Raw genomic sequence first — 15,493 nt, 5'->3', positions numbered from 1 at the left:
TCAAACTCGGCACCTCCCGTTTATAATGCAAATAGAGCTCAACAGTGACCGCCCACTTTCTTAATGGCTCTGGATCCGGATGTGTTTTTCCCCGTTCAATATCTCCATTGACGTTTCATTTAATGCTTATGTTAAGAGTTTTAAGTCTGAACCCAAGCCAGCCAGCTCTGAGATTAATCGTGACCATAAAACATTTGATTTGGCGCAAAATAACATTTTGAAAACAGCAAAAATGGCCTGACTGTGTACAGAAACTATCATAGACTTCAATGGTAGCAGCTCGCTCTAGCCGTTCGCGGGTGTGGCAAACACTTCCATGGTAACCATAGACTGTTAATGGACAGAGCATGTGTGACGTCACCCATTGGTTTGTGGAGATCTGCTGTGAGTCGTCGTAGTTTGCCGTTACGGGTCATCAGCCGTCCTGGTTGCGGATGTGACGATTTTAGATGAGAGGGAGGAGTGAGGGAGGAGCCCTTACACTCTACGTTACGTTACACACTTTCACTGGCAATCCCATCATAGCCACGCCCTAAAACACGCCCTGCTTTATCGTCGATTTTAAAATCAACGAGACCATAATTCAAAACATGAACATCATTCTGTGTTTCAGAAGACTTCAAACTAGCGATTGAGACCATAAACTCATTATGACAATGTTTACTGAGGTAATAAATCAAGTGAGAAGTGGGTCACTTTCTCATAGACTTCTACAGAAACCGAGCTCCTTTTGCAACCGCACGTGTCGCCCCCTGCAGGAATTCAGATAGAATGCAGGTTTAAGCTCCACCAATCAGAGACGTCGCTGTTACGCTTAGGATTGTGGGTAGTGTGGTGGAACACCATGTTGTGCTATAATGAGACAAAGGGAAAGCTTAGACAACAGCAGTAAACCTGTTTGAGTCGTGACTCACTCGGATCTTTAATCCGACTCTTTAAATTAACTCATGAGTCGCAAGTCTCTAGTATCATTAACTCGGATCAGTTGAGTCCTACTACAATTCAAGCTAAAATGATAACAGTGCCGCACACAAACCTCTTGCAACATTAGCTACTACTAGTCCTAGCCATCTTAGCTGCAAAAAGCTTTATAACTTACAATTTCGTAGGCAACCACAACTCCACAAGTCAACTCAAGCGACTGAGTGAGCAGGCAGTCCGAGACAGGTTATAGGAACTTCCCGCAGAGCCGGAAACATTGCAAGCTCGCAGACCATGGGACTCATGAGCTCTTGAGTCCTCGAGTCAGTCAGTCGCGCGTGTCAGCCGGCTATGTTGTCATGAGTGGATCTGTAGAGCGAGTGAAGTCTCTCCTCGAGTCAGGGTGAAAAGCAAATCCACAACAAATGCCATTCTTTCACTTCTGAAATAACAATGTTCTGCACGTAGCCTAGGCCTACTGTAGATTTGGTGTATAAATGTAGTATATTAAAATGCAATTAGGTCGAGCAGACAGTCTGAAACATTGCAAGCTCGCTAGGACTGAGTTTCCTTGGCGATTTAGCAATACTGACTCAAGTGACTCGCACAACCCGGATCAGTTTAGTGAGTGACTCAGAATAACCTGAATCCTTAAAAGGAATCAAGTTTGCCAGGCCTAAACAGCAGGTCATTCATAGGTCACAGGTCAGTTGACGAGATTATTCGACCAGTCTCTAATAACCAAACCTGTTCATGTATAATTATGTTTGTCTCTGTACAGATTCAGGGAATCTAGGCAGCTGCATGATAAGGGAATATTTCATCTCAGGACTGTGGCCCAGCCACACTTTTGCATGCTTTCAAGAAAGAGAGAGAGATAGGCTGAACTAGGTTTTAGCATCTGTGTTTTAGGCGCCTGCAATATCTTTGTTTCCCTTAAATGTTCAGCTAAACATAACGCCTCCAGCATGAGTTTAAATACACCTTCAGGAAGACAGGAACTTCAGAGTTGGGATGGCATTGCATAATAACACATGGTGGTTAAACTGTACTGCCTGCTTAATTGTCTCCTCAATTGAGTGTTCATGAAATGCTCCTGTGTAATACAGGTAAAACAGAGACATTTCCCTTTGATTGTGCCCTTCGTCTACAGGTTTGGCATGCTCTTGACGGCATTGACAGCATATTTACACGGGTACATGGAAACGAACACTCTTCTGAAAACTGACAGCCGTGCACGATGTTATTTTTGAAAACGGAGAGGTTGAAATGTCCGTTTATGAAAATAGCCGGCCACATGTAAACGTAGCAGAAGTCTCCCAACCCTTTTTCACGGATGTGAAATAAGTTGTGCTGCTCCTGAGTTTTTCCTTAACCGGTAGTGTAGTATTTCTCCATAACATCGCAAATAAAACATGAACATGAACATTGAAACAAGGTTGATTTCATATGGACTTCTAGCTTCTACAGGAGCAGAAACTGTCGTTGCACAGCTCTCCCAGCTCGTAAATCTACCTGGCATGGTTTAGACGTTATGGCTAATAATCAAAATCCTTATGAGAAAACAAATGGGATTTTTACTTCCGGAACCACACTTTTGAGCTCTCTAAATGTGTAGTCTCAAACCTAGATAACCCTAATGACATCACTATGACATCATCAGGGTCACTGATAAAAGGCTCCTCCAGAGACACAGAAGACATTATAGCTACAACTTCATGTGTAAAATTGGCAGAGTGATCCTTTAAACCAGCATTGCCAGTTTTTATTTTAGACAGGAGAAAAACTAAAGACTCTGATATTAAATGATATGTAAATATTGTCCTCTTCCATGCCATTTTAAATAACCACACTCCTTTATTTTCTATATCAGTTTGTTCAAAGTTGTGTGTCTGAGCTGAAGAATTCTGCTTAACCTGAAAAGGATGTGCTTTTTAATGTTTACTCACTGAAAACGATGCTTATCATTAGGTTGCTAGACAACTTGTGAAGCCAGTAGAGCCAGTCTGTTTAAATAGCCACTACGCAAATATTGTATCTGGGAATGAACACGTGGATCATACACCTGGTTACATTTCCCGACGTTAGTTGGAGCCTCTGCTTGAGGAGTGTGCCAGCTTCTTGAGAAAACTTGTTTATATTGGCTTCAAGTGGGAAAGATGCGCGCGTTTGTGCGCAAAAGCCTACCGGAAAGGAGAGCGCATGATTTCAGCTGCTACTTCTGACAGTCTGTGGAATTGCCCTGCGTTTCTTTTCTGTAGAATCTAAATATAAGTCGGTGACAAATAGTCCAAATACAGTAGCAACCCAACTGTGATGTGGGAGTGGTGCTGAGAGAACAGCTCCGTCTCCAAAAGCCCCCCCCCTCTCCTGTTGGATCCGGAGTGCGTCAGGAGAAGGTCGCAGAAGAGTCTCAGCTCCCCACCTGCACATAGCATTTCTCCCTTTTCTTATCATGAAGAGACAAAACGCCAGGACTCTCGCCCTCATCATCAGCATCCTCACCTACCTGGTGGTCGGGGCGGCCGTCTTCGAGACTCTGGAGTCCAAGCAGGAGAAGAGTCACAAGAGGAAGCTCGACGCCAGAAAGTACGAACTCATGCGCAAATACAACTTGACCAAAGAGAACTTCGAGGAGCTGGAGCACGTCGTCTTACAGCTCAAACCTCACAAAGCAGGAATCCAGTGGAAATTCTCTGGGTCCTTTTACTTCGCCATCACTGTGATTACGACAATAGGTGAGCGCAAGTTTCTTAATCAGCATATTAAAAGCTTTTAATGGAAGCCACTGCATTTAGAGATGCTCAGTGCGGGGCTGTAGGCAGTGATTGTACAAAGATCATTTCCTCTTTGACGGGGTGTCTCACTGCTGTCAAAGCTAGACTTAGCCTACTGGTTTGTTTCTTCTTGTGTACAATCTATACTTTTTTTATACAGTTTTTTTATTTAAAAAAAAAAGATGTATTGCAAAACATGTGTATCACATACTCACACAGGCCTACATTTTGGGCACAAAGATTGTGCCAAGAAATTACATCTCCTTGCTCCGTTTGTGTTACATGAACCAATCAGTGGTGTAGTCTAACGTATTGTAGTGGGTGTACTGTACTGTATATTGTCCAGAATCTGCCTTTTTTATTTAGTTTTTTTTGGGGGGGTTGGGCATATCATAGTGGTGGGTCTGGGTGTCCTCCCCCAGGGAAGTTTTAAGCATCAATGACTTCATTTCATGTATTCGGATACACTTTTATGCACCAATTTACTGTGGAAATACCTTTATTTAGCCTATGTGAAGAAAAAAAAACAGATGACAATTCAAAATATATCAAATATATAATGGAAAGTATGTTGTTGCGTGTTCATTGGACATTTTTAAGTGAGTATATGGAAATCCTGGAGCTTTCTTAGTGGGTATACTGCGTATACCTGCGTATCACTTAGACTACACCACTGGAACCAATATTTTGTCTACATTTGTCTAAATTGATGGATTATTTTCCAATTTCAAATATTTTCCTTGTTGTCCTAAAAGGAGGAGAGATGGAGGAGAGATGGGAGTTCAAGCTTTCTGGATAGGAAACAGAAGCAGGTCACAAATATTTTTCTCGTGCAGCAGACAGAATATTTTTTCATCCAGATGGTTAAAGGAGTCTTTGAGGATTTTGGGAAATTCAAACGCTTAGCTCTGTGACTCGAATGGTAATAACATGAGAGGCACAAACTGAAGCTAAATTACCCCCATGCGAGGCAAACCAACAACCCTAATACATGTTTGACTAGCAACTGAAAAATGTGTTTTTCACGTTTCCACATCGGTGTAACGGTTAAAACATGTCTGTAGATTGTATCTCCTTACATGAATGTCTAAATCCTGTTTTAAAGTCCTGTCCACAATGATTACGTCTCATTAAGTTATTGTTTTGGATTAGTTTTACTTATTTAATGTGGTTTTAGACAGGTCTTTGGTTGCCTAAAGGTGCCTGTTAGCCTGTTTCTAGGATGGAATATTGTACATGACTGTATTACAAATTGTATTTATGATTTAAGAATCACATTTCTGTTTGATTTTGTGGTATATTTTGTTTAACCTGTCTAATGCTGTGTGTCTGTGTGTGTTTTTTTTTCACTGCCTTTCTTTACTATGACACCCACGAATAGTAGGTGTCATAGTAAAGAAATAGAATAATTATATCCCAATGAGGCTTTCCTGGTTAAATAAATAAATACATAAAAAGTACCAGGAATATAATTCTAATGGGACAAAGACAAAATTCCTTCATTTCTTGTTATTTTGGCTTTAAACAGTCAAATCTGAGAATACTGACTCCAGAAATATTTTAGAACCCACTTTAAAATGTAACTTGTGTGTAATTGGATAATGGAAACAACTTGTCACGTCGCTAACAACCCAACAAGAAAGAAGAAAGAAAGGTGGGCGCCCGGGTAGTTCAGTTGGTAGAGCATGCGCCCATATAAAGAGGTTTATTCCTCGATGCAGAGGCCCCGGCTGGTTTCCTGCATGTCTTCCCCCTCTCTCTCCCCTTTCTCGATGCAGAGGCCCCGGCTGGTTTCCTGCATGTCTTCCCCCTCTCTCTCCCCTTTCTCGATGCAGAGGCCCCGGCTGGTTTCCTGCATGTCTTCCCCCTCTCTCTCCCCTTTCATGCTGGCGTGGTGATTAAAGGCAAAAATACCCCAACAAAATAATCTTAAAAGAAGAAAGTGATTTATTTCCAGTGTGTCAAACGTCTCAGCTGACAACAACGTGGGAGTTCTAACTAAATAGCTGTTAATTCACAACATTGTTAACTGTTAATTCATTTACATTTCATCAGTGTAACTGAACACTGGCTCCCTGTGCACTACCGTATTGAATTTAAGACCCTCCTCATCACCTACAAAGCACTCCCGAATCTCGCACCCAGCTACATTACTGACCCCCTACCATGTCCCTTCTCGTGTTAAAGACGGACTCCTCAGAAGAAATACGTCTCTAAAGTCATTCCCACTCCCTATTGCACGTTCTGTCAACCTGAACAAACTGGAACTTTCCTGCATATGGTCTGGGAGTGTGAACAGGTGCATGAGTTCTGGAATAAAACAACATCAATAATATCTGATGTGATGGGATGTCGAATTCCTGCTGACCAGAATTTGGCTAGCTGGATCAACTGCAACCAAGACATAGTTATGCTTGAGCTCTCTACAGCAAGGATTAACAAAGCCAAATCATCAACTACAGACCTATGGGAAAGCACAGCAGCACAGGTATCAGACCTAATGACCTCAGCATCACAAGAACTAGAGGAGCGTGACTAGTTTTCCTTGAGACCGCAGACGGTGGGGGGTGGGAGAGGGTTTTTTGTTCTTGTTCAATTTGTGTTTCTCTGTTCTGTATGTCTAATGATAAAAAAAACAATAAAAAATTGATCTTAAAAAAAAACAAAAAACAGACCTACCTTTTTAAGAAAGCTTTTAATCTTTAAGTCTTCATAGTACTGCATTGCCATAGAGACCCTTTTCGTCTTCTTTCTTTTCGGATGTTGTCTATTTTGTTAAATGTATTTCTATGAAGCTAAATGTATTCTATTGTATTTTCTCCTTTTATGCCCTCTTAAACATGTAAGATGTCCTTGTGTATCTAGAAAGGCGTCTGCCAAATAAAATATATTATTATTATTATTATTATTAAAGTCAAGCTGAAGAGTGTGATTGGGTTTCCCATCAATGGGAGGATTTAGTGAGACTCTGTGTTGGTTTCCTGTGTCAAGCAACAACCTAATGAAATAATCATTTTATGACAGGAGCTTGATGTGAAACTGCCTCAGTCACAACAACACAGCTTCTCAGACAACACCCCGTGCACAGTGTCTGAGTCTGTGTAAACCTGTGATGTCTTCTCCTTCAGGTTACGGCCATGCAGCACCCAGCACCGACTCAGGGAAAGTCTTCTGCATGTTCTACGCCCTCCTGGGGATCCCGCTCACCCTGGTCATGTTCCAGAGCCTGGGTGAGCGGATCAACACGTTCGTCAGGTACCTGCTGCACCAAGCCAAGAAGTGCCTGGGAATGCGTCACGCCGAGGTCTCCATGGCAAACATGGTGACGGTGGGCTTCTTCTCTTGCATGAGCACGCTGTGCGTGGGGGCCATGGCGTTCTCCCACTGCGAGGGATGGAGCTTCCTCCACGCCTTTTACTACTGCTTCATCACGCTCACCACCATCGGGTTCGGAGACTACGTGGCTCTGCAGAGGGACGACGCGCTGCAGAACGACCCCCGTTATGTGGCTTTCTGCTTCGTCTACATTCTGACGGGCCTGACGGTGGTCGGAGCCTTCCTGAACCTGGTGGTGCTTCGCTTCCTGACCATGAACACCGAGGACGAGCGAAGGGACGCCAAGCAGAGGGCCCTGACGTCCGTCGGCAAGCCCAGAGGAGAGGTGGCTCATCTGCTACCAATCTCAGCCTCGACCTCTTCCACACCTGTAGCAGACGACTCTACAAAGGCAAAAGATTTAAAAGGTGTCTACACTGAGGTGCTGCATTTCCAGACTATATGCTCCTGCTTGTGGTACAGAAGCAAGGAGAAGCTGCGGGGCTCCATACCCACCATGATCCCTCAGGAGCTCACCTTCTCGGACGCCTACATGCAACAGAACAGCAACTGTCCTCACTACGTGGAGCCCGGGTCCACAGGCTGCGTTTGCAGTCCACATCAGTGTTCGAGCATAAGCTCCATAACATCGGGCCTACACATTCTCTCTCCATTCAGGGTGTTTAAGAGACGCAGCTCCGTCTAGCCTTTCAATACAGCAAATTTTAGTACAGCCCAGTGCGTCTGTACTTCCAAGCGGACAACAGATACTTGGCAGTCTTCACAGCAAAAGATATGACTGCAAGTACAGAAGGTGTTTGTGGTGCTAGAATCCCAGTGAACAGTGAGTCATGCAAAAGGGGAAAAGCACATAGAATACTGTAAACAGCAAAGTCTTACTCAAATGCAAGTTTTGACTTGAGGTCTTAACAGTAGGAAGTCATCTCGGCCACTAGCAGCACGCTGCAGTACATGAGGCGTACAGTGTACACAACTGGTAGGTTACAGCAGAACGGCAGAACAGGTTCACGTCGAGTCAGTTGAGCAACGGCACTATGATAAGGCAAGATGAAAAAAAAAAAAACACCTCTTACACAACAGCTCTGCAGTTAATTCCAATTTAGTGTTTTTGTTAATCTCAGAGGTGCTGATACAACTCAGGGGTTATTTCTTAAAGTTTGTAGAGTTTTTAAACCCCTGACACACTAACCCGACGGCCGACCGTTGGCAGAAAAGGCAGTTGGACTGATCAGCCGGCTCCCCGATGTCCAAAAAGTGCCTCAGAACACACCGAAGCGACACCGACTTGAGCGTGTAATACGTCTCCATAACAGCAGGCAATCTGTATTGTCACCCAAAAAATGAAAACCGGCAGCTGATTGGACGAAGGCATCACATGGGTCTGTTTTTTTCGGAAATTCAAAGCCAGACTGTCATGGCGCTTGTTCAGAATACGATCTCATATTTTACTAAAATAGTTCACCGAAACGTGTTTCTGAAGACATTTTAACCGAGAAATAGACCATGTGTTTGCTGAATCTGTCTTCATTTCAGATCGACAAAGGTCAGTTTAAAAGACTTTCGTCAGATTTTGAGCGGCTTAGTCACGCTCATCTTGCTCGTCATTTCCGGGTTAGCACTCCACCAATCAGATTGGTCATGGAGTCCGACTGCCCGCCCTCTGACGCAACATGTCAGGTTCCTCGCACGGACGACGGCACGGAACACACCGAACAGACTCGAGTCACTGACCTCGCCAGACTGTCCGACGGCCGATTATCGGTATTTGTGACTGATGCAGCATCAATTCAGACGACTTTCTGGTTTCATTTCAAGGCAGGATTGGTAAGGTTGAAAAGCTAGCAAGATTTGAAAGTAGCATCTCCTCGGGGCTCCAACCCACACACAGATGTGCACGTGCACGAGCACCGCTGCGTCGCTGCTTCAGAGCAGAGCGGAGAAATTACCGCAGATTTACTTCATGTCTCATTCACCGGGAAGCAAACACCTAATATTATAATACAGAATGTTTAAAACAAACGTGACTACTGTAAGCAATGCGGCGAAGACGCGCTTTGAGCTCAGGCTCGTACACGGGAGGGGTAGAGTACGTGCAGCTGGAAAAGGAGGCATTTCATTGGTTCTTTCCAAGCGGACTGCGAGGCAGTGATTAGTGGGCGTTGTTTTTCACAGGATTACAGCAGCTACAGATGACGGATCTTTTCGCTCCTTTTTCAGAGCCCATAAGTTATTTATTGCTATTGGTGTGTAAAGACCATTTAAAACACTATATAAAAAAGTCTACATTGGAAATAGTTACCAACCCTGCCTGTAAGTTGCCTCATGTTGCCCTAAAACCTTATTTAAACAAATTGTGATGTAAGAACTGCAATAAAACTGACACACACACACACACACACACACACACACACACACACATATACACACAAAAACTCAACATGACTCATATTCTGTGTACCTGCCTCTGTGATTGGGATTTTCAGAGCTCTCTGCCCAAACTGCTGGTGCATCAGTCACAAACGCTGCTGCATTATGTAACTGCACAAGTGGAAAAGTTCGAAAAATCACGATGACCTAGTCTGTCCATAACACAGTAAAACTGCATTAATAAAGAAGTACGGCGATCACAAGTAGACACTCACCAGCACAGAAACACACTTCACTGGATTTATTTAAACACTACAAACACTCTACACTGCTTTAAAAATGACCATCAGGCTGAATCAACAACTCTGACAATCAACAAAAACTGTCCGTTTGGCCAACCTGGTACTCACTGCAAGGTTACTGTACTGTAAGGTATTTCTGTTATTTTAATGCTTGGTTACATTAGTGGCCATTTGCCTCTGCTGGGCCCAGAAGTCAGTCCAGAGCAGATACTTGTCTGCCTGATGGTGTTTCCAATGTGATGCTTCTATCAGTCCTTCAGGAACCAGAGTAGATACACACCAGTCATCCAGGTTCTTGTGAGGTACGCAGTTAAAGGAATAGTTCAAAATGTTTGGAAAATATGCTTCTTCGCCCTGCCAAATGAGAAGATCAATACCACTTTTATGTCTGTACGCTAAAGCTACAGATTAGAAGTTTGACCATACTCTGTCTTTGTATGGTAAATATGTAACTTGTTAGCTAGTTACCTGGAGCCAGGCAGCTGGTTAGCTTAGCTTAGCTTAGCATAAACAATGGAAACAGTGTTAAACAGCTAGCATGGCTCTGTCCAAAGTTAAAAAATATGCCTCACTTATTTACATGTTACCTTGTTCTTTTAGACAGATTTTTTCCCCCTTTGGATATAGCTAGGCTAGCTGTTTGTCCCCGTTTCCAGTCTTAATGCTAAGCTAAGCTATTCAGCTCCTATCTCAAGGTTCATAGTTAGCATACAGACATGAGAGTGATGTCAATCTTCTTTTCTAACTCTTAGCAATAAAACAAATAAGCATATTTCCCAAAATGTATAACTATTCCTTTAATATAAACCAGAAATTGTCATTGTTTTTAGATGCTCTCTGTTTGTGTGCTGATATAAGACAAGATAAGACATTTTAATTGGTGAGCTTTGGAGGCGCTGGGAGGTATTTTGGGGTGTGAATCTACTATATTTCAATTCACTCTGCTCTTTTGACCTGATGGACGATGAAGCTTCACAAACTATCAAACAATACACATCAGCTATTCAGGCATGAAGTGTGCAGAGCTGTCTTAATCACATCTGGATCAAACTGTAGATGCAAACTATTTTTAGGAGCAGTTTGGAGTGGCAGATGGGAGGTGCTTTTCTGCGTTTGGACAATGGATAACAAATCATGGTTGTCAATCACAGATAATCATGCCACAATAGACTCTCTGATTGATAAAAAAGGGAAAAAAATCCACCCTCAGATACTATTCTTTGTATTTCTGGGCCTATTTTTGGTGTTTAATGGTGCATTTTTTCTGTAGGCGACATGATGTCACATCACGTTAAGTGTATTTCTGGCAGCTGCAAAATGAGATTTCTGACTTATTTTGGTGTCAAATCAGAAAGGAGGAAGGACTTTTCTTCTTTAATTACAAAGGATCTGATCAATGTTTTGTCCACCGCTGATAACCAACTACTGGTGTTCGTCGGGTACCTGATGAACACCAGGTTTTTACCTGTTTCTCTTTGGATTGTTGAAAGGCAGTTTAGGAAATGTAGGAAACCCCCCCCTCAGTGGTAGTAAAGGTGGCAATACAACAATATGAAAATACATCACGACAAGTAAAAGTCCTGCATTCAAAATCTTTCATTGCCCGCAAAATACACTGAAAGCATCAAAAGTAATAGTAATCGTTCTGCAGGAAAATGGTTCCTGTGAGTGTTATATTATTATGTGTAAAAATATGAGATTGTCATCACTAATGCATTAGCGCATTAAGCAGCATTTTACTGTTGTAGCTGGTCGAGGTGGAGCTAGTTTGAACTACTTTACATACAGTACGGTAGTTTAGTCCAGTGGTTCCAAGCATTAGGTTTGGGTCCCCTCCAAAGGGTCACAACATAAATATGAGGGGAGATGATTAATGGGGCATGAAAAGAAGAAAAAATGTCTAACATATAATATATATGCTAACATATAGTGCTAACATATATATATATATATATATATATATATATATATATATATATATATATATATATATATATATATAACTCATATACATCTCAAATGTGACAAAAGGCCTGAACTAGACACTGCTTTTTGGCAAGGGGTCACAAGCTACTTTAGCAATGCATTATATTTTATAAGCTTATGTTTTTAATGCAAAGTTTGAATCAGTAGACTAACTAGTAGCTTAAGCTGCTAGATAAATGTGATGGATTACAACATGTGCAACAGTACAATATTGCCCCTTAAAATATATTGGAGTTAAGGTGTAATATAGCATAAGCTGGTAATGCTCACTGAGTAGGAGTCAAGATTGTACTTAAAATAGAATAGAATAGAATGCCTTTTATTGTCACTATACACATGTACAATGAGATTATAAGCAACTCCTTTCCCAGTGCCAACATATACGTAAAAAATATAACAACATGAAATAAAATAAGTAAATAAGTAGTGCAAAAAAAAAAAGGGGGGGGTGGGGGGTAAGGTGTACTATATACATATGAAAAAATAAGTATGGTTTTATATACAGTGTGATATGCAGTGTGGGTTATTGCACATTATTTAAATATTGCCCAATAGTGGTGATCATATTCAATGAGTAATAGATATTGGACAATGAGAGTAATGATATTGCACAGTATACAGGTATTGCACAGTAATGGAATTGCACAGTAATTATCAATATAGTATAAGTTACTAGTTATCAATATAGTACTACAGTTACAGTACTTAAATAAATGAGTTAGATTCCTCCACTGTCACCACCTGAAGAAACAATACACAAGTCGGTTTCCAAAGACGGAAATGTGGGCCCTGGAAAATGAGTATGATTTTGTTTAGAATTAAAATATATCGAACATCACAGATTGATGCTATTCTAAATATCTGAAGGTGGATCTTTTCCTTTCGACTTTCCTCCATTTTGCATTGTGGGGTGAAATAACACTCCACACAATGGACATGAAAAGAAGTGCCAAATACTATTTGACCGAGGTCTGGCGCCTTGAGAAACTGATCTTGGACTGAACCTTACTGAAATACAAAAGTACTGTTTGCACATGATAATGGTTGATGATCCTTTCTGCTTTTGACTCGCTTTTAACAATAAGGGACCCTGAAATCAACAGCCAACTGTATATTTTATGCAAGTACTGTATTAGTTTTAAAGTAGGACTACGTCATGTTGCACAGGCATCAACAGGTTTCTCTGTTTCTCGCTTGGAAAAGAAAATGCTTTATAAAAGTACTACTTGAACACACAGAGTACTTGAAGATTTTGAATAATTGTAAGAACTTTTTTTTTTTTTTTTTAATCTTAACTTGCCAAGGGATGTATGCACAATTGAGAATAGTAATTTGTCTGGCAAGTTCAAAACAATATTGTACTATTTTGCTTAACTATAGAGAAGAACATCCATAGAAAACATTAAAACGTGGATATTTTATTCAAAAACAGCCTCTTTTTGAGTTTGAATGTTGTTTTACTGGAAGTCCTGTTCACCAATTTTCTGTAAGCAATGTATAATAATTATGTATCATTTCTGTATACAATATACGACAGTATAAGATGTAGTCAAGTGGTTTTACCATCTCCGTGCTATTTATAAATCACGCTGTGCTGTGTGAGAAAAGCATGCTGAATGTATAGAAATGACCGTTTGGCCCAGATGGTGTCCCCCTGGGAATTCTGACGGAAGTCCAGTTCCGGACAACCTACAGCAGGTTAGTCACGAGCGCAGTGTATGCCGAGTGTGGCGTGTATCATTATGTCATGGTTTGTAGCAGTACAGTATGTATATTCGTTCATCATGTGGTACATTGAGCAGGGGGTGGACAAAATTAAAAGTTTTAATTAGGACACCAGAACACCACTACAGATATTGGGAGAATGTGTTGGGTTAATTGGTAACGCTATACTTTATGGGTGCATCATATCCAAATAATTCCATAAAAAAATGTTCAATAACTTACCTGGAAAGAACAATGTAATTTGGTTCCAAATATAGAGGAAATGGAAACTGGTTCACAAGCAAACATAATTCAACATACATGAAGAATAAATAATAAATCATGAGTTACCAGGGTTTAAATTGAGCTGTTATGTGTATGTTTTCTGTGCTTTACAAGGCAGTTATGTTTACTTGAATACCAATCGACAAAATCGATTAGCTCTTAAATCTTTTGTCTTAAATTACAATTTTTTATCAGTGAATTTTAGAGGTACAAAAGGCAAGACATTGGTAGCTTGAATTGCTGCTACAAGGATACTGTATTGCCTTTGTAATTGTGGTTCTGGTATTTTGTCCACCCCTGTATAACATGTTTGGCCTTCCATTGTTTTACACTGGCTATGCCTGGCTTTATTTGCCTTGTAAGTTTTATTTCTGTTGTGTGATATTGTCAGGTTTGGACATCACACATCCAGTTGTTTCTATGTTTCTTTGTGGAGTCCTGATGCTACCTTAGTCCAAAAGAATAAAATACTGTATGTAGAGATTATGCATTATAACAGGGGTTCCCCAACATTTTGGCTTACAACCAAAGAATGATTTGTTTCCCTTTTGCACATTGAATCATTTTAGACGTAAGTTGTAAAATCATTATTATATTAACATGATAGGAAATCAGAAAGAAATATATGTATATATATATATATATTATATTTCTGCAATCCCAATTTATGTTGACTTTTTCAGAATAAAATTCTAAACTTTCTTTTCTTTCTTTTAATCATCGTGCAACCCCTCAGATATACTGTATAGACATGTTGTGGGGGACCTGATCCCTAGGTTGGGAACCACTATGACTCCATAACAAGTGAGACAGGAATGAGCATCAATAGAGTGAATGGAGCTATACATTTATAACCACAAATCAAAGTGCTGTATGCACCAAGAACAGAATTATAACATCAAAGTGTGAGTTGCTGAGAGTAGAGCCATTAGGACTGTATCTCGTTCAATCGATCAACATTTTCTTGCCACTGCAACATCAAACCAGCTTGTAAGGCCTGGCCTTGTGCCTGTGAATCTGCCTTCAGCCATTAGATGTGCACAGAAAGGCAACAGAAGGAGTATCCATTTGACAAATCCCTGTATTGACCCCCTGTAGCTGGAGCATCTGCTGTTTTCTACTTTGGCCATAGACCTGAGTATCTATGTCAAAGACAGAAATAGTTCCACTGAGAAGGTCAGCGATGGCATTACGTCACTTGGTTTATTCTCTGTTTTTAGAAACATTTTGGGCAGGTTAAAACCGAAGGTGTCTGTCACATATTTATGCCAATTTGTGTGTTAAAGTGCACTTGTGTATTTGTAATGTTGTGTTAATATTTATTTATTTTAATGAATTTTACTAAATAAAGCAGAATTAATTACCTATATGTCAGTTTAAGTTCTGGCAAAGCAAATTTATTTGATAAAGGCCCAAGCAGTAAGACCTTTATTCATCACATAGATCACATGTGTCAAACTCAAGGCCCGTGGGCCAAATCCAGCTCCTTGCAGATTTAGATCTGGCCCGTATATTAATTTGGGTTCACAATCAATTTTGGCCCATCTAGCTGTGAGCCAAACCAAAAACACAGGAAAGTGTTTTTAAATTAAACTGCAATTACCTGACATTCAAAGCAGAATATGGCAGATTTGCCGACTCGGAGACTCCCAGAGTTTTCATATTCAGGCTGTGAAACAGGTTGTTGTTAAAAAAAAAAATGTATCTTTGTTTTTCTTGATTTGCTAAATTCTATGATGGCTAAGGAACTCTTTTGATGACTTTTATAGGGCTTCATGTCAACAACAATGCGACAAAAAGCGTACAAAAATTACG

The 15,493-nt window shown here is 40.8% G+C and overlaps 1 protein-coding gene across 1 annotated transcript; it reads left to right on the top strand.

Annotated features, from left to right (window-relative positions):
* The first annotated feature begins 2,942 nt into the window (after positions 1–2,942).
* Positions 2,943–10,907, top strand: kcnk3b (potassium channel, subfamily K, member 3b). Its single transcript, XM_078276702.1, has 2 exons — positions 2,943–3,659; positions 6,827–10,907. Exons 1-2 carry the CDS (start codon positions 3,377–3,379, stop codon positions 7,717–7,719), a joined length of 1,176 nt encoding a protein of 391 aa, XP_078132828.1. The 5' UTR covers positions 2,943–3,376; the 3' UTR covers positions 7,720–10,907.
* Positions 10,908–15,493: the final 4,586 nt, after the last annotated feature.

Source organism: Sander vitreus, chromosome 20 (genome assembly GCF_031162955.1).
Source record: "Sander vitreus isolate 19-12246 chromosome 20, sanVit1, whole genome shotgun sequence".
Classification (NCBI taxonomy): domain Eukaryota; kingdom Metazoa; phylum Chordata; class Actinopteri; order Perciformes; family Percidae; genus Sander; species Sander vitreus.
This window is presented reverse-complemented; position numbering and strand designations above follow the sequence as displayed.